This window comes from Pyrus communis, chromosome 13 (genome assembly GCF_041283825.1).
Source record: "Pyrus communis isolate YQ-2024b chromosome 13, ASM4128382v1, whole genome shotgun sequence".
Taxonomy (NCBI): domain Eukaryota; kingdom Viridiplantae; phylum Streptophyta; class Magnoliopsida; order Rosales; family Rosaceae; genus Pyrus; species Pyrus communis.
The window spans coordinates 5,897,545-5,917,075 of NC_142577.1; the positions used below are offsets into that span (position 1 = coordinate 5,897,545).

Genomic DNA, 19,531 nt, shown 5'->3' on the forward strand with positions numbered 1-19,531 from the left:
TTCATAATTTTCTTTTTTTTTTTAATAATTAAACACCGTTATAGGTACATTCATCATACATTTCCGTATTTTAATTTTTTAAGTCCTTATACAATTCTAATAATTGAAATAATAGTTTAAGGACAATATTTTTAACTGTTACCAATGAAGGTAAATATAATATTTGGTAAGTATTATTGGGTTACAAAAATTGTTTAGAAGACATTTCTGTCAAAGCATTTCTGTCAATTTCATGGTTACTCACAAGGAATTTAAATTAATTTGGCGAATTCCTTGATGATGAGAATCATCATTCCTGTAGTAGTGTTATTGAGAGAAGGACCGATGAATTCCTTGCTAATTTATTGGGTGCTAAGTATTATTGGATCGAGAACATGATTTGTGTTAATTTCAAATATATAAAATAAATGGGTAAACAGTTACCTGTTTATAACCACGGTTAATGCCCATAACTGCCCATTTAAATTTCGCAGGTAAACGGTTATACCCATAACCGTTTATTTATCTAAACGGTTACCTAGAACCGTAACCATTTAATTTAAATGGGCGGGTAACCGCGATTACTCATAACCAATGAGTATTTGCCAATCCCTAATGCCGCCCATTTAGAATTTCTCGAAATGTTTTTTTTTTTTTTTTTTTTGGGTCAAGAATTTCTCGAAATGTTTACCGACAACTTTGGGGGTACGTTACCTCAATGCTTAGGAAACCTGTCTTCTTCTCTTCAAATATTCCATATTGCACAAAATAAAATATTAGGAAGTATCCCGAATGAGATTGTAAATTTGGCTAGCTTGGAGGTTTTGGGGATGCTGAGAACCAATTATCAGGTCACATTCCCACTGGTGTAGGAAAGCTTCACAAGTTATATCTATTAAATTTGAGTAGGAACTCTCTCTCTTTGGCAATCTTACATCCTCTTTCGGAAATTTAAGTCAATTAAATGAGTTAAGCTTAAAAGGCAACAACTTCCAGGCAATATCCTGCCAAGTTTAATAGTGTGTCAGAATTTGAGGCTCTTATATCTTGGTGAGAACAGTTTTAGCGGTATCATATCGCAAGAAATTATTGGTCTGTTGAACTTGTATATATTTAGTTTACCTCAAGATCATTTTCTTGGCTCCCTACCAAAGGATGTAGGAATTTTAATAAATCTTGAGCATATAGATATCTTTGAAAACATGTTATTCAGTGAAATTCCAGCAAAGTATAGTTAGTTGTATAAAATTAGAGTACCTAGACATGCATGGAAATTTCTTCCATGGGACGATTCCATCAACTTTAAGTAGCACAATAATCCTAATTCTTGTCGTGTGGCTTGTTCTTGGCAATTGACACTGAAAATCTTAAACCTAACTACCTAAGCCTACTGCAACCATGGGAGAAAAGACAATATTGTCTTTTTTTGATCAAGTATCTCTCTCTGTTGATCGGGATAATTCAGGAAATTCGGGAAGAGTTTAAATTGCTTCTAGAGATCGTGACTACATGACGCATGATGAGTCTCTCTTTCATCCATGATTTATCCTCCAAAAGAGAGTGTCGTCGCTGCCAATGGAACTATAATCTCAGTAACAGAGCCTGGTCCAATTGCACTCACCCCATCTTTATCCTTACACAATACCTTGCTTCTTCCAGAATTATCAAATCATCTTTTATCAGTCAGTCAAATTACCGATCGATTAGGTTATATCGTACTAATGTTTCTAGTACATTTTTTAAAAGGTACCAACCTTTGGGCTAAAACCTAAAATTTTTAGTCCAGAAACAGTTTTTCTGCTCCACTACTTCTGGCCTAAATTTTTAGCCTCAGATTATTAAATAATGAATTTAGGCTAATTTTTTTTTCTTAAAGTAACTTTTTTAAAAGAAAAAATTATGTAGACTATCATAATTTAACTTTATGAACATTTTAACCTAAAAATATTTAGATTCTGATAAATATTGAAAAATCACAAACAGACACCATGAAACTCGTTAAATGCTATGAAAAAATATGAAACACATAAAAGATTTTTTTTAATTAATTTAGCCGTTACATTTAAATTTGAACCGTTAAATATTTTTTTTACTGTTGAATTTCATCAAATTAGATCTTAACCGTTGGATTCAATGAATTTATAAATATAAAACTAAATAAAATACATATATATGGTGGGCCAGCCCCACTAATCATAGGCTAAATCTGGCTTTTGTTTAGCTTTTAGCTTTTAGCCCACAGATTTAGCATGAATTGGGTTGGATTTGGGGGGAGAATAAAACCTAAAAAATAGCATTTAGCCAGGGTTGGAGATGGTCTAAGAGAAGGGGGTTGTATTATGTCGACGATGTGGCTCCTAGCAGAGTGAATCAAGTACGCAGTGGGAATCGTGACAAGATTTAGAAGATTTAGTTAAGGCATTGGCGACTTGGACATGCCTCGTTTGGCTATTTATGGAAGTTGGTTATGTTATTATTTACTAGTATTTCAGACTTTGATAGCCACATGTGTCTTTCTTTCCCTATACGAGTTGCTCGAAGAAACATAAAGAATTAGATTTCATGTGGTTCAGTTGGATCTTTTTCAACCACCACAAGATGACCCATGCTTTAGGCATAAATCTTTGAATGAAGATCATGGCAAAGACTTATTCAGCTTTTCCACACCATAACTAGCTACAATGATTTTACAACTAGTCATAGTCAAATGGGGTGTCATGTCTTCCACATAAAGTAGTTTCTTATTCGATCTCAGCCTTGCTCATACCTAAGTTCCCATTACCTATTCTTTTGTGTATATCCTCAATCCATTCACAAGACGCAAGCATGCGCCCAATCTGGAACTAGAGGAGTGAGGACGAACATTACTTGTTGGCATAAACAAATGACACGATAATACACCAAAATTAGGAATTGTCATTATACAATACCAAAGCTAACTATTGTTTTATTGGCGTACTATCGATATGAACAGGAACGAGCAATTTTTTATTTATTCGAACACGATCATATGATATTATAATTTCACTCAACTTATAACTCGTGAGTTTGTTTTAGGTTAAAAGAATGAATACAATAACTTGAAAAAGTGAACATTCCTAATATTAGTTCACAAAATTATATTTATATTGAATTTATTCATCAAATTAAGAGAAAAAGATATATTTTTTTTGTCAGGACATCCCTCATCGAGTACGATAGCGATTGGGGTGGCTGATCCACTACGTACAGAGCACTCTGATTATGATTATAAATTGGATGCTGCTAAAGCTGCTAGACAAACAATCAATACAGCTCAACTTTTTTACAACTCCATTTCTACTTTCGCACAAAACAAATATCATCGTCATGGGGATGGGGTTTTACAACTCCATTTCTGCAGTGTTTTTGTCATCCTTTTTTATGCATGCCTTCATTCTTCACTCTTGCCTTCCTTGTTTCGCCCTTCCGGGAAATGAGACAGATAGACTCGCTTTGCTTGAAATCAAAGCTAGCATAACTCATGACCCTTTTGAAGTCCTGACTTCATGGAATGAAACCATCCACTTTTGCTCTTGGCATGGCGTTACATGTGGTTGTCGTCATAAGAGGGTCACAAGGTTGAGCCTGCGGTCCTTCAAACTTGCGGGATCTATATCGCCGCATATTGGGAACTTGAGTTTTTTGAGAGTCATTGATCTCCAGAACAACAGCTTAGGCCATGAAATTCCTCCAGAATTCAGCCGCCTGCACAGACTGCAAGACCTACAGTTAAACAACAATTCACTGAGTGGAGAAATTCCTACCAACTTGTCGTGTTGCTGTCAGCTTCTCAGGCTCGCTGTTGGTTTCAACGTCCTGATGGGAAAAATTCCAAATGAGCTTGGCCTCTTGTCAAAGTTAAGAGTATTTTCCATCCACTCTAACCACTTTACAGGGGGAGTCCCTACTTCTTTTAGCAATTTATCATATCTTGAAAAGTTCTCCGCATCTTATAATAATTTGAGTGGCACTGTCCCGGATATTTTTGGCCGAATGACCAATCTTAGCTTTCTTGCTTTTGATGTAAATAGCTTTTCGGGTATGCTTCCTCCCTCAATCTTTAATCTCTCTTCTCTCACAGTCCTTGATATGCTATCCAACGAAATCCAAGGGAGTCTACCCTCAAACTTAGGTATGGTCTTTCCGAGTCTCCAAACATTTTCTATTTCCACTAACCAATTCAGTGGATCTATTCCTGTTTCATTATCAAATGCCTCAAATCTATTTAGTTTGGGGATCGGAGGTAACCACCTGCATGGAAAAGTCCCTCCATTGACGAATTTGCATAAGCTTGAGTGGTTAATCCTTGCTGACAACCATCTCGGAAGTGGGGGAATTGATGACTTGACCTTTCTCTGCGATTTGACCAACGCCACCCATTTAGAAATTCTCCAAATGTTTACCAACAATTTTTCGGGCACGTTACCTCAGTGCATAGGAAACCTGTCTTCTTCTCTTCAAATCTTCGTTATAGCTCAAAATAAAATATTAGGAAGTATCCCGAATGAGATTGTAAATCTGGCTAACTTAGAGCTTTTGGGGATGGACGAGAACCAAATTTCAGGTCACATTCCCCCTGGTCTGGGAAAGCTGCACAAGTTATATGAATTAGCTTTTAATGGGAACTCTCTCTCTGGCAATCTTCCATCCTCTTTCAGAAATTTAAGTCAATTAAATGTGTTAAGCTTAGCAGGCAACAAACTTCAAGGCAATATCCCGCCGAGTTTAGCAGAGTGTCAGAATTTGAGGATCTTACATCTTGGTGCCAACAATTTCAGCGGTAGCATATTGCAAGAAATCTTTGGTCTGCTGAACTTGTATGATTTGAGTTTAGGACAAAATCAGTTTATAGGCTCCCTGCCAGAGAACATAGGAATTTTAATAAATCTAGAGTATTTAGATATCTCTGATAACATGTTATTCGGTAAAATTCCGGCTAGTCTTGTTAGTTGTATAAAATTAGAGTACCTAGACATGCATGGAAATTTCTTCAATGGGACAATTCCATCAACTTTGAGTTCACTAAGAGGTCTTTCAAAATTGTATCTTTCTCACAACAACTTGTCAGGCACCATTCCAGAATTCTTAGAAGGTTTTGTATTTTTGGAATCTCTGAATCTATCTTATAACAATTTTGAGGGCATGTTGCCAATCAAAGGAGTGTTCAAGAATGCAACGGCAACATCAGTTGAAGGAAATAGTAAGCTTTGTGGGGGCATACCTGAGTTTCATTTGCCAAAGTGCAAATTCCAGCATGCAAAAAAGGAAGGATTGAGCTTAACCATGAAATTGGTTCTCTCCCTCGTTTGTGGGATTCTTGGAGTCATTTTTGCACTAACCTTTTTGTACCTTTATTGCTCACGGAGGGACAAAAAGGGTCAAGCTGCAAGGGATTCGGACAAATTTCCCCAAGTGTCTTACCAAAGTCTTCTAAAGGCAACAAATGGATTCTCCTCAACCAACTTGGTCGGTATGGGCAGTTTTGGGTCCGTTTATAAAGGACTACTTGAGCAAGGTGAAACTACAGTTGCCATCAAGGTACTCAACCTCGTTCGTCGCGGAACTTACAAAAGTTTTATTGCTGAGTGCAAGGCTTTCAAAAATATTAGACACCGTAATCTTATCAAGGTACTCTCGGCATGTTCTGGTTTTGATTATCGCGGTCACGACTTCAAGGCCTTAATTTATGAGTTCATGGTTAACGGGAGCTTGGAGGAATGGCTGTATCCAATTCATACAATTGGTGAGACAAATGAGAGGCCAAGGAGCTTAACAATTTCTCAGAGGTTGAATATTGTTATTGATGTTGCTATGGCATTGGATTATCTCCATCATCATTGTGAGACGCCAATAGTTCATTGCGACCTCAAACCCAACAATATTCTTCTCAATGAGGACATGGTTGCACATGTAGGTGACTTCGGCTTGGTGAGGTTCCTACCAAAAGCTGCTGAAAATTCTTCGGGAAATCAATCAAGTTCTTTAGGGATCAAGGGAACCATTGGTTATGCTCCTCCAGGTATTTACACTTGGTAGTTTATTTTTTCCTAGCTAGTATTTTAAAATTGTGCAATATTTAATTTAAATTTTTCAAACATAAAATGAGCTTTCAGCACGTCACTAGAAAATTAGAATCTAACGTTCTGAATTGTGGAATGCAGAATATGGCATGGGTCATGAAGTGTGGACACAAGGTGATGTGTACAGCTTTGGCATCCTCCTGTTGGAAATATTTACAGGAAAAAGACCGACCGATGACATGTTTCAGGGAACTTCAAACCTCTATAACTTTGTGAAGGCAGCTCTGCCTGAGCAAGTGGAAGAGGTTTTGGATCCCGTTCTTGTTCAAGAAAGCAATCATCCTAATGCGGGGAAGGCAAGGAATCGCATCCTAATCATAGAAAGTTTAATCTTTGTTTTAGAAATTGGTGTTGCTTGCTCAGCAGAGTTGCCTAGAGAAAGATTGAACATCTATGATGCTGTGGCACATATGTGTCGGATCAGAAACAAACTTCGAGCAAATGGTATATGTGAATAGAAGTTTATCGTTAATATGTGGTATAGCATGTAATAGTATTGATGTTATGTGAACGCGTTCTCATATTTGTTAGATAAAAATATGCAGTACATATGGCTAGTTGATCAATGCTTGCCAAACAAACTTATTTGCATCGAATTATACTTGAACAATGACATTCTAGCTTTGCCAAAGATTACAGGACGAACACTTTGAAAGAATTAAAATTAAAAATTAAAAAACAAAGTTGTGGAAAGTATTCATCAAATGTCAAACCTATGTTGGAATTCCTGCTCTATGTTGAGAGGTTTATCCCTGGTTGAAAATGGGAAGCGTTCCATTGTAGTTTATTAGTAATAAAAAATAAGTCATACCTAGTCAGGAAGACATAAACCTAACTCCTCGTAATACAAGAAAAAAGAATAAAAAATACATTAAAAAGAAGGGGTATATAAACCTTACTCTTCTATAAACGAAAGAATAAAGATACAAATATGCATTCATCATTCATCCATTCTTCAACATTTATCTGAGCATTCATCATCTACACGAATGTAGAAATGAATTTGAGGCTGAGTTCAGTCATACATACAATAGCTACAAACAAGAACTCACTTTAAAAGTTATAATAACTTCAGTCGTCAGATCAAATTTCAATAAGACGGATTCTCTGATTTGGTGGATTAGGAGGAAGGGATCCAGACCGGATCCCTTTCCGGTCCAGGCAAAACAGAGGTGGACATTCATCAAAGTCATGTCTCCGATCCAGTATCTGCACAGTTTTTGCTCAATATTTGTCACATGGAGGCACGCAAGCACACAGAAAATTACATGAGCATTGACGAAATTTTAGGTCTATGAATGCATGACAGAAACATTTCACAAATCCGTATGACTTTCAGAGATATTAAACCATGCTTAATTTTAACGCAGTGGAGGGATTTGATTTACCTTTCATTTTGTAGATCCGAGTTCTTGCAGCCATCTTTGCTGTGTGTACAGCAGCTCCATGTGTGAGCCATTGATCCTTGCGGCTCCTATTCCCCTTGGCCTTACTCGGATCCCCAAGTCTACATACAGAAAACATACAGAGTCAGAATTTCGTTTTCATTTGACCTTCGGTCATGAAAACGAAAGGGAGAAATGGTTGGATGCATTTTTATTTCAGATATCGCCAAGTGGAGACCATAATCGCAGAGAGAATGAGAGCTCTTTACCTCGGGTTTTGCAGAGGAATGCACGATGGTGACAATCTGGGCTAGAATCACAAATCGCCATGGCTGGGTTCCGTTTTTGACAGATGGAGATGGAGATGGATTCATGTTTTGACGTTCTGGGCTGAAGACAGAAGCTAGGGTTTCAGTTCCATGAGAAATGAAGAGAGAGAGGAAATGAAGGAGACAGCTTTCACGGCTCTGGGCTCGTGGGTAGTGAGAGAGCGAGGTTCTCAAACGGCGCTAGTTAGGAGAGATGAGGAAATGCTTCCTGTCACGGGTTCCACTCCCCAGAGCACTGAAATTTTGCTTCTTTTTCCAATATTTTCCAGCGCCTCTGTTTCTTTCTTGTCGCCAGGGCACCACTTCGAATCCCAGGTGTGTCAGTTTCCTTGTCTTTTCTTTTATTTCTGTTCCTGTTTCCTTTGTTATTTTATATTTTCTTTTATTGTTTCTTTCTTTTATTTTCTATTTCTATTTTCCTGGTTTATTTTCCTTGTCTTTGTTAGCTATTTTTCAATTTTTAAGGATTTAATATTTTTGTTTTCTTTCTTTATTTTTTCCACATCTTCAGGACAATGTGTGATTTAAGTTTGGGGTGGGAAAATAAAATTTTTAGATTTTTAAATTTTAAGTGTGCTAAAATTTTTCATTCTTTTTAAGTTATTATTCATAGATTATTTTAAACATTTGAATAAATGGACATGGTGGAGATTAATCTCACAGTAGAGACTTTTCTATTTATTGTTGTTTAGGCACTAATTCATGAGTTATCCTTTAACAATTAGCACATTCACACGAACATGATTTGTGGTGGTGAGATTGAAGCACGTGCTTTTCGTCTGAGTTATTTTTTTTATTTATTTATTTTTTGTTCTAAAAAAAAGTAAAGTAAAGTTATTGTTATAAATAAAGTAATAATTGTTCCACCCAAGACTTTGCTTAGTAACCGAGCCAGTTGTCACATCCCAGGCTCGACTCCATTGTAGCACGATATTGTCCGTTTTGGGCCATGACCACGCCCTCATGGTTTTGTTTCTAGGAACTCACACGAGAACTTCCCAGTGGGTCACCCATCCTGGGATTGCTCTCGCGCGAACTCGTTTAACTTCAGAGTTCCTACGGAATCCGAAGCCAATGAGCTCCCAAAAGGCCTCTTGCAAGGTAGAGATGGGAATATACATATAAGGCTTATAGGATTCTCTCCCCTGGGCGATGTGGGATGTTACAATCCATCCCCCTTAGGGGCCCGACGTCCTTGTCGACACACATCTGGCCACGAATTGGTTCTAATACCAAATTGTCACATCTGGCCTAGGCCTCCACCACATCCCGGGCTCGACTCCACTGTAGCACGAAATTATCCGCTTTGGGCCCCGACCATGCCCTCACGGTTTTGTTTTTGGGAACTCACAGGAGAACTTCCCAGTAGGTCACCCATCCTGGGATTGCTCTTGTGCAAACTCTCTTAACTTCTTAGTTCCTACGAAATTCGAAGCCAATGAGCTCCAAAAAGGCATCGTGCTAGATAGAGATGAGAATATACATATAAGGCTTACAGGATCCACTCCCCTGGGCGATGTGGGATGTTACACCAGTCCTGCCTGATCAGCAATTATTCTCGCGTCAAACAGTAGAGTCTTAGCATGGGAAAATGGTTAGTTGGTTTCGTAGCTTTTTCAACTCGAGTTAGTAAGTTCTTATGGGTGTTCTACACCTAGTGCCCTAAAGCCCTTATGGTTTGGGAGTCATTGACCAAAAAGTCATTGCATGGGTTGGATCAAAAGCTTAAGTGAACAAACATTGCACAACCACTACTATTACTATAAAAAAAAAATTAAAAATAGAAAAGAAAAGAAAAATAGTTATGTTTGAAGTTAGTAAGTATTAAATTAAAATGACGAGTGGTAAGGGTTTTAGTCAAGTCTCTTTAACCATGTTGGTTCACTTTACACCAAAAGAAGTTCATGAGTTCTTTTCTAATGAATTCTAAATGGCTTAGACTCTGTGGTGATATTGGTTGGAATTTTTGAAAAGATGTTATAATATTAAGACTTCAATACGTATAGTTTTCAAAATATACATACTACGTATAATATGAAATACTTACCGTAACCTGCAATATCTCAAGACTTCAATATGTCACAAATTTGTAAATAAGCATATAACTTCTAGTAATCACAATATCTTGCAGAAATAAATAAATCATATCGAGTGCTCATCGACACTTGCTGACACATGAGTTCATGTAGAGGTATTCTGACATGAACGCGACTAAGTGTAATAATAATTTACGCTATAGTACTACAATCACTTGAAAACTAGCGTTATGCGCATCACATATAAGTCCTAATTGCCTATAGCAAACTAGGACAGGACTGGCACCTATAATGGAGCCAAATGTGAGCGTACGATATGATGTGAACATACATGTGAAAGACTGGCCTTGGCCTGGGTGAGTACAAACATCAGTGCAGCACACGATGAGCAAATAACGCAAATATGATCATGCGATGGTAAATCGATAATTCGATAATTCAATAACCCTAGTCAATGAAATACTAATCATAACCGTAAATATCATTAAAGCATCCATGCTAATACGCATACATGTGCATCCCGTAGGACGTAGTATAATTGCATGATTTCCGTCAATACGGTAATTTTATATACGTTACCCTAATATAGGTGTAACGTAGAAAATTCTTTATCAAATATATAAATGGAAACTAATAAATACACACACACACACACACTATATATATATATATATATATATATAAAAGAAAAAACCCACTTATAGATAATCGCGTACACAGCCGTTCGAACTAGGAAAGTTGAAGTTTCCGATAGTAATTGCACCTAAGCATAATATTGAGACTCGTTAGTAAAACTTGATTAAAACTTTTGAATTTGGGAAAACGGAGCAGATTTGTAATCTAAGTGTCAAAATACACTAAGAGGGGTCCCGGGCAAAATTTCTAAAAAGTCAACGATCAACCCTAAAAAGTCAACCAAGATGCTCCAGTGGTTAACTACATTAAAACTTTAGAATTTCACTAATGGATGCCAAAAATGGACTCAGGGCGTCGAAATTAGCCTATGAGGGGTTTTTGAGAAAATTCTGAAAAAAAAAGTCAACAACAGTTAACTTTAACAGAATATTCTTTCCTCACAATGTTAAAGTACCTGCTTCCACATCAATCAATGTTCTTTCCTCACAATGTTAACAGAATATTCTTTCCTCACAATGTTAACAGAATATTCCACCATTGATTGGTCTTGCACTCTAAATGTTAAAGTACCTGCTTCCACATCAATCAATGTTCGGGCAGTGGCCATAAAAGGTCTTCCCAAAATAATTGGTGTCTGCAAATCTTCATCCATGTCCAAAACTACGAAATTTGTTGGTAGATACAAATTGTCAACCTTGATAATTAAGTCTTCAATAATCCCCCTAGGATAAGTAACAGAACGATCTGCTAGCTGGAGAATAATTGATGTAGGCTTTAGATCTCCTTGGCCCAATCTCTAAAAAACAGAATAAGGCATTAAATTAATACTAGCACCTAAATCAATTAATGCACGTTTAAAATTAGAATTTCCAATAGTGCAAGAAATTGTAAAACTCCCTGGATCTTTCTTTTTGGGTGGTAATTTGTGTTGTAAAACTGCGCTGCACTGTTCAGTCAAAACAACTTTTTCAAAATCAACCAATTTCTTTTTGTGAGTGCACACATCGTTCAAAAATTTGTCATATGATGGAATGTTTTTTATTGCATCAAGTAGTGGCAAATTAATCTGAACTTTAGATAGAGTTTGCATGAAGTCCCTCAGTTGCTTGTCTTTTGTTGTTGGCTTCAAACGTTCTGGATATGGAATTGGGGCCTCATAAACATGTTCTGTGCATTTTTCTGTTGTTGGATTGTTTTTGGCAAGTTGTGCAGCAGCAGGTTCTGCAAGTTTTGCAGCAAATTCTGTAGGATTTTCTGCAGACTTGTCTTCACTTTTTGCATTCTCACGATTATCATAGCTTTCACCACAACTCAAAATTCTAACAGCACTGCATTCTTCTGAACCCCGTGGATTAAGGACTGTTTGGCTAGGAAATTTGCCTTTTTCTCTTTCTGTGATATGACTTGCTAACTGTCCAAATTGCTTTTCCAGATTTTGAATTGAAGCTTGTACATTCTGCATATTCTGATCATTTTTGTCTATGTACTGCTTTGTAAATTGCATAAACATTTGGAGTGTATCCTCCAAAGAACGTTTGGGTGGCACAACTGGCTGCTGTACATGATTTTGCTGAAAATGTTGCACCTGCTGGTTTCCTCCCCACTTCATATTTGGGTGATCCCTCCAACCTGGGTTATAAAAATTAGAATATGCATCATTTTTTAGTCTCTGAAAATTGTTAAATGCATTTACTTGTTCTGCCACGTGTTCAGGATAGGCGTCTTTGTGTGGGCAGCCCATAAAATCATGATTTGGCATGCTGCAGATGCTACAAACTGCTGTAGTAAGCTGCTGTACAGCAACCTGCTGCACTGGTACTGTTATTTTCTGTAAAAGCATGTCAAATTTTGAGTCAAAATTTTCAAGTTTTCTCTCCATTTTTTCGATTTGAGCAGATACATGTGGAGTTCCAATTGACATATCAAAAATGCCTCTGGTTTGTGTCTGGTCCGCTGCCCATTGTTGTGTCTCTGTAGCCATTTTCTCAAATAACTGAAATGCTTGTTGAGCATTTTTATTTGAAAATGAACCTCCGGATGATGCATTCACATAACTCTTTGTAGTTGGATTTAAACCCCTGTAGAATATTTGCATTCTTGTGTCCCCATGAATATCAGCATGAGGACACTTCCTGAATAAATCTGAAAATCGCTCCCAAGCTTCATGGAACTCTTCATTAGGCTTTTGAACAAAAGATAGAATTTTAGTTCTTATGTCAAGAGTCTTGTACGCTGGATAAAACTTGCTTAAGAACTTTTCGCTTAACTGTGCCTAGGAAGTGATGCTCCTAGATGGGAGTGTAAAAAGCCATGTTTTCGCCTTGTCTTTTAAAGTATTGGGAAAGAGACAAAGCTTAATAGATTCTGCAGAAAACCCACTAACCAAAATATTCTTACAACCCATCAAAAATTCAGTAATGTGCATGTTAGGATCGTCATGAGCTAGTCCATGAAAAGTAGGCAATATTTCTAACATGTGATGTCTAATCTCAAAAGTATCGCCTTCATCTTCTGGATAAACAACGCAACTTGGTAATTCGTTAGCACGGGCTGCTAGTGTTTGTCTCAAAGGTTGCCCAGCTTCGGGCATAGCAAAAGCCATTGTTTCTCTACTTTCTGAAACGCCTAAAATTAGGTCCTGCAGAAAAGTGCCCTTATGGGAAAGATTAGGTGCCAAAAATTGTTCTCGCCGCTGCTTTCGTAATGTTCTTTCAGGCTCAGGATCAAATTGAACAAGCTGTGCAGAATGTGATCTGGTGCTGACCATGCACAAATTTCAGTAATCTGAAGAAATAAAAAACGACAATTAAAATTAAAGAGATTTTTTTTTTGAACGAAAATAATTAATTAAGAATATGATAAAAACAAATTAATTAAAACAATCCCCGGCAGCGGCGCCAATTTCTTGATAGGATTTTTACCACATGCAAATAGGGTTAAAATCACTGAAAATACTTGCAAGAATACAAGGTAATTGTAGTATAATTGCTCATGCAAGGTCATTGTCCACAAAGATTGTTTGATTAATTCATAATTAAATCAACTCTTAATTAACTATTGAAACAGATTTTTATCAAAGATTTGAGATTTTTGAGTTTGAAAATGTTGAATTAACAATTAAAGAACCTAGAAGTTAGAAAATAAAGGCAGCAAACAGAAAAACGTTTTTTAATTAAAACAATTTAGGGAAAGACTAGGGTTAAGCCGTCACCGTTACAATCCTATGCAATTCTATCAATTACTTATAAATTTCCACATCCATGCTTTGAAGGTTAGGTTTTCCTAACGCATATTTTCCTTGTGATGTTCAATCGAAAACGTATATCTAACATGCAATCCGTCTATGATGTTCAGATTAATAAACATGCAAGACTCATTAAACTTCGTGAAAACCCTTTGAAAAACCATGCAACCCTTAAGAGCGTGATGTTCGCCTTAAGTGAACTTACAATTACTAATCACAAGAAGCCCTCCTCAATTTCAGGGTGATGTTCCAACAGAAATTGCATCAAATAACTTGTGTAAATACCCTAATGGTGATCAATCATTAAAATATATAGATAGATTTAATCGTGGTGATTAATAATTCAAAGCAAACATGCATCCATTCATAAGCAAATAAATAAAATTACATATTCATGCTACGGTTCATGGCCTAACCCTAGCAAAAGAATTAGTTACGCATACTCATAATAAAAATCAAAGGAAATATCATTCAAATGAGTCAAAGGAATGAAAACACCTTAAAGTAGAAAATATCCACGAACCCTAGCAATCACTCTTTGTCTCTCCAAGCTCATAAAAAATTACCCCCTCTATTTAAGAACGGCCAAGCAATATCATTGCTGAGTCCCCCTACAAACCCTAAAACATAGGTCTCTTATTAGAACTAGGGAAGTAAATAATAAAATAAAATACTTAGAAAATAAAGTCCTAATTAAACTATGAAAAACTGCAAGGGAACTGTCCATCCACGTTTTGGCCTTAGAAATCTTCCAAATCCGGACCATAATGGCTTGTTTTAAAGAACAGGACGTTCTGAACATATCTCCAGAAGGCCACGAACCCATCTGAGGTCATCTTGGACTTCAAAATTGCAATTCAAGCCCAAAACGTCACTATTCCAGCACTGCGCATTGCTCATTTATTTTATCGCCAGAAAATAACCGCTTGGTAGAAAATTCTGATATTTTGATACGATCAAGCCAAGTGACGAACATCCTCCAATTAGAATTACTCCAAAATTCATCCATTTAAGTATGTTTTTCTCCAGAGGAAGTCGAAAGTCCTAAATTAGAAATACAATTCAAAGTATCAAAATTCTTTCAAAATATACCAAGAATAGGGTTAAATATATACTATAAAATCCGCTCATCAACCTCCACTACTTATAAATATAAGTTCATAACGATTAGGTGAAACTCCCTTATATTTTAGCATCAAATTCAGGCATGCAAACTAAGCGGGCCCTCTTAATCAACACACAAGAATAAGTTCTTAATCAAACAATTAAGTAAATTGTATTCACGATTTATGAAATTACAACTAAAAGTAATCAATTCATATTGCAAATATAATCATGGTTTCAAAGTCTCCTCTAGCTAAAACAAATTTAGCTCCTCATGTTCGCAAAACAAAGATAATTAAACTTAAACATTAAAAACAAAGATAGAATAACCTAGAAATACTCCAGGTGGCTCCTCTTTCCTTCCTTGTTCCGCACAATGGGGATTTGTGTGAATTTAGGCTCTTGAGGTGTGGTGGATGGTGTGGTGTGAATTTGTGGTAGCGGGTGGTGGTTAATGCGTGTTGCGGCATCATGTATTTATATGGTGAAGGGAAGGCACAAATTTGGGCTGAAAATGAAAGGAATTAGGACTCCAAATCACCAAAGAACAATGACACTTTCAATCAGATTCCAGGGAGGACAAGGAATGGTCTTTGTGGCAGATTCTAGAACTTCTAGAAGGGTTATATGTGACATAAACTTAGGGCATGAAAATAGGGCTTTTAGAACGTAATATTTAGGTAATTTAATGTGAAAAAGAGTCCTCTTTGAAGCTGAAATTAAGGTAAGAAAAGATTAGGATAGGATAAGATAAGATAAGGTTGAATAAGGTTTAGATAAGATAAGTAAATTTGGATAACATTCCTTCTTTGTAGCTGATTCCTTATCTTCCAAGTCTTCAATTTAATTCTTCCAGATGTTAATCACATTCCTAGCCTCTCTTGTTCTTCAAATTCGTCCATCCACCTTGCTCCATGCATGTGCAATCCATTCCAAGCCCAAAATTGCTCTAAAATGCTCCAAATTGCACTTTCTTGCCAACTTTGTCATTTGAACCTACAAACACACGAAAATAGCTTAAAACACTATAATAAATGGAAACTAACTTACTAAATGCAAAGAAACAAGCTAACAAAGTCACATAAATATGCTCCTATCACTCCTATCAATACTCCAACACTTACAATCTTGGTTGGAGAGATCACCCAACTATGAAGTGGAGGGAGCATCAACAAACTCAACAACAAGGCGAATTTAGACAGCCACCTCCCGGGACATTTCAAAGGCCATTCACACCAACATAACCTCATCCACAATCTGTTTAACCACATTCAAGTTCGTCAATAGATAGCAATAAAATTATTCAAATGCTAACTTCATTGACGTAGGGATTACAAAATCAAGCTAAAGAGGTGGGCGAATTGAAGAATCAAATGGAGCAATTGGCGGAATTCATGGGACAGTTTAGAGAACAAGGCAAACTACCTAGTTCAACTGTTGTCCAAATAGAGGATTTGAAACCGCCAAGGCTATCACATTGCGAAGTGGCAAGGAGGTTGGAACCAACCCACAAATGTCCAAATCAAGCCAAAAGAAGGACGAGAAGCTACTGCTCAAGGATGAAGATGAAGACAAGGCCACGACAAGGGTAGAACAACCCTTGCCACAACCTCCTAAAGCCTCAAAGCCATCCAACACAGGTAAGTTAGGTCGAAGTTCAAGTACTTCTAACCTTATTCCACCGAATATTCCTTTCCCTAGCAGATTTGTGGAATCTAAGAAAGAAAATAGTGAAAAAGACATTCTGGAGACGTTTAGGAAGGTGCAAGTCAATGTTCCGCTCCTTGATGCAATCAAACAAGTTCCAAAATACGCCAAATTTTTTAAAGAACTTTGCACAACAAGGAAAATGATTTCGAAAAGAAGTGGTACGGGTAAGTGAAAACGTTTTAGCAGTTTTACAAAGAAAATTGCCCCCTAAATGCAAGGATGCAAGTAGTTTCACAATCCCTTGTGTTATTGGCAATACTAAATTCGAGCATGCTATGTTAGACTTAGGTGCATCCATTAATGTCATGTCGTACTTTATTTATGCATCTATGAACCTAGGAGAGCTTAAAAATGATAGAGTTATTATTCAATTAGCCGATCGTTCTAATGCATATCTAAAAGGAGTTTTGGAAGATGTTTTGGTGCAGGTTAATCATTTAATCTTTCCAGCTGATTTCTATGTGCTTGAGATGGAAGATTCAGCTCATTCTACTCCATTGTCGATCCTACTTGGAAGACCCTTCATGAAAATAGCCCTCACCAAGATAAATGTGTTCAAGGGGACATTGACAATGGAATTTGATGGCAACATTATTGATTTCAATATTTCTAAAGCCATAAGGTATCCTTTTGATGATCATTCTTGTTTTTCTATTGATATACTCAATTCATTGGCGCATGAATACCTTGAAGACCTAAATGGGGATACCCTTGAAACAACCATTAGAAAAAGAATGGGACTCAAAGACCAAGTGGTAAAACTTATGCATTCATGGCAGGAATAAAGATCTCCTTGCCATGCCCAATTATGAAGAAGTGGTCGAGATGGTGGCTGTCTTTGAATCATTGCCACAACATGTTGGTAAGCCTTCAAACCCAAATTCAATTCTCATTTCTACTAATAAGTTGTTACCCTCAGTAATTCAGGCACCCTCCTTCGAGCTTAAACCATTACCAAATCATTTGAAGTACGTTTTCTTGGGAGACCAAGAGACTTTGCCGGTCATAGTCTCTTCACACTCATGGCAGGAGAGGAAGAGAAATCGGTTAGGGTATTGAAGGAGTACAAAACGGTGGGCCTTGGCTGATATTAAAGGAATAAGTCATACACCATGCATGCATTGCATACTTTTGGAGGAAGAGGCTAAACCATCTCGAGAGGCTCAACGCTGACTCAACCCTTCAATGATGGAAGTTATGAAGAAGGAGATTATCAAGCTTCTTGATTGTGGAGTGATCTACCCAATTTCGGATAGTCGTTGGGTTTCACCGGTTCAAGTTGTTCCAAAGAAATCGGGAGTCACTGTGGTGAAGAATGTAGAAAATGAACTTGTGCCCACTCGTATCCAAACAAGTTGAAGAGTTTGCATCGATTATAGGAAGCTCAACACCACCATAAGAAAGGATCACTTCCCCTGGCCATTCATTGATCAAATGCTTGAAAAGTTAGCTGGTCATTTGTTTTATTGCCTTCTTAATGGTTATTCAGGATATAATCAGATTGTTATAGCTTCGGATGATCAAGAGAATACCACTTTTACTTGTCCATTTGGCACCTTTGCTTATTGTCGAATGTCATTCGGTTTATGTAATGCACCAGCCACATTTCAAAGATGCATGGTAAGTATCTTTTCAGATTTTGTTGAGAGATTATTGAAGTCTTCATGGACGATTTTAGTGTTTTTGGTGATTCGTTTGATGATTTTTTAGCTAATCTCACATTAATCTTGAAACGATGCATCGAAACTAACCTTGTTTTAAATTGGGAAAAATGTCACTTTATGGTAAAACAAGGCATAGATTTAGGTCACATATTTTCAGCAAAGGGAATTGAGGTTGATAAATTGAAAATAGATCTTGTACGCTACTTACCTTCCCCACTTCGGTGAGAAAGGTTCGATCTTTTTTTGTACATGCAGGATTTTATAAACGATTCATCAAAGATTTCTAGAAGATCTCCACACCCTATGCCGACTCCTACAGAAGGATGTGCCATTTAAGTTCGACGATGAATGTGAGAAAACCTTTAATCACCTCAAAGAGATGCTAACTTCGGCCACCATCATAGTTCCACCAAATTGGAGTGTTCCTTTTGAGCTTATGTGCGATGCCTCAGATTATGCCATAAGGGCTGTTTTGGGACAAAGAAAGGACAAGCAGCTGCATGTCATCTATTATGCATCTCCGACCTTGAATGACGCTCAATTGAACTACTTCACCACTGAAAAAGAACTCCTTGCTGTTGTGTTTGCTTTAGATAAGTTTCGTTCTTATTTACTTGGAACTAAAGTCATCATTTATTCTGATCATGCAGCTTTGGAATATTTACTCACAAAGAAAGAGGCCAAACCAAGGCTTATTCACTGGATGCTTCTTCTCCAAGAGTTCAATATCGAAATCCGGGACAAGAAAGGAAGTGAGAACGTGGTGGCTAACCACTTGAGCCGTTTGGTACACGATGAGGAGCCATTACCGATCCCAGAAGCATTCCCAGACGAGCAGCTGATATCCATTGAGGTAAGTGAGCCATGGTATGCTGATATTGTGAATTATATTGTGTCTAAACAAGTTCTAAGCACCATAACTAGGCACCAACATGATAAACTTAAGAAAATGGCACGGTTTTATTTGCGGGATAACCCTTATTTGTGGAAATATTTCCCTGATCAAATTATTCATAGATGTGTGCATGATTTTGAGTTTAATTCAATCTTAACTTTCTATCACACTTATGCATATGGACGTCACTTTGGCACACAACGTAGAGCACTTAAGGTTTAAGAATGTGGATTTTATTGGCCTACTATATTCAAGGATGCTAGAACTTTTTGCATAACCTGTGATTGTTGTCAAAGAACAAGGAATATAGGTCCAAGAGACCAAATGTCGCAGGCTCCAATCTATTCTGTCGAAATTTTTTATGTTTAGGGTATCGATTTCATGGGGACTTTTCCTTCATCTTATGGTTTCAATTATATTTTACTTGCGGTTGATTATGTATTGAAAT

General features: G+C 37.1%; 2 protein-coding genes and 1 non-coding gene across 3 annotated transcripts; 2 read left to right on the forward strand and 1 right to left on the reverse strand.

Moving 5' to 3' along the window:
• Positions 1-3,327: 3,327 nt before the first annotated feature.
• Positions 3,328-6,543, forward strand: LOC148691657 (LRR receptor-like serine/threonine-protein kinase EFR). The gene is made up of 2 exons (XM_088682622.1): positions 3,328-6,019; positions 6,162-6,543. Exons 1-2 carry the CDS (start codon positions 3,328-3,330, stop codon positions 6,536-6,538), a joined length of 3,069 nt encoding a protein of 1,022 aa, XP_088538748.1. The 3' UTR covers positions 6,539-6,543.
• Positions 6,544-10,935: 4,392 nt separating this feature from the next.
• On the reverse strand, positions 10,936-13,068 carry LOC148691658 (uncharacterized). Its single transcript, XM_088683374.1, has 3 exons — positions 12,850-13,068; positions 11,539-12,648; positions 10,936-11,262 (listed from the first exon to the last, which is right to left on the reverse strand). The coding sequence occupies exons 1-3, from the start codon at positions 13,066-13,068 to the stop codon at positions 10,936-10,938; spliced, it is 1,656 nt and encodes a 551-aa protein (XP_088539500.1).
• LOC148691659 (small nucleolar RNA R71) lies at positions 12,578-12,683 on the forward strand. Its single transcript, XR_015955384.1, has one exon. It is a non-coding gene; the product is annotated as a small nucleolar RNA R71 (small nucleolar RNA).
• Positions 13,069-19,531: the final 6,463 nt, after the last annotated feature.

Bases quoted from the DNA above. Each gene is read 5' to 3' on its own strand.
- LOC148691657 (XM_088682622.1), top strand. From the start codon at position 3,328: ATGGGGATGGGGTTTTACAACTCCATTTCTGCAGTGTTTTTGTCATCC. The intron at 6,020-6,161 runs GTATTTACACTT...TGTGGAATGCAG, and splicing joins CATTGGTTATGCTCCTCCAG to AATATGGCATGGGTCATGAA.
- LOC148691658 (XM_088683374.1), bottom strand. From the start codon at position 13,068: ATGGCTTTTGCTATGCCCGAAGCTGGGCAACCTTTGAGACAAACACTA. The intron at 12,649-12,849 runs GTTAGTGGGTTT...TTTGTTCAAAAG, and splicing joins TGGGTTGTAAGAATATTTTG to CCTAATGAAGAGTTCCATGA. The intron at 11,263-11,538 runs GTTCAGATTAAT...TCTGTTTTTTAG, and splicing joins TCATGCAAACTCTATCTAAA to AGATTGGGCCAAGGAGATCT.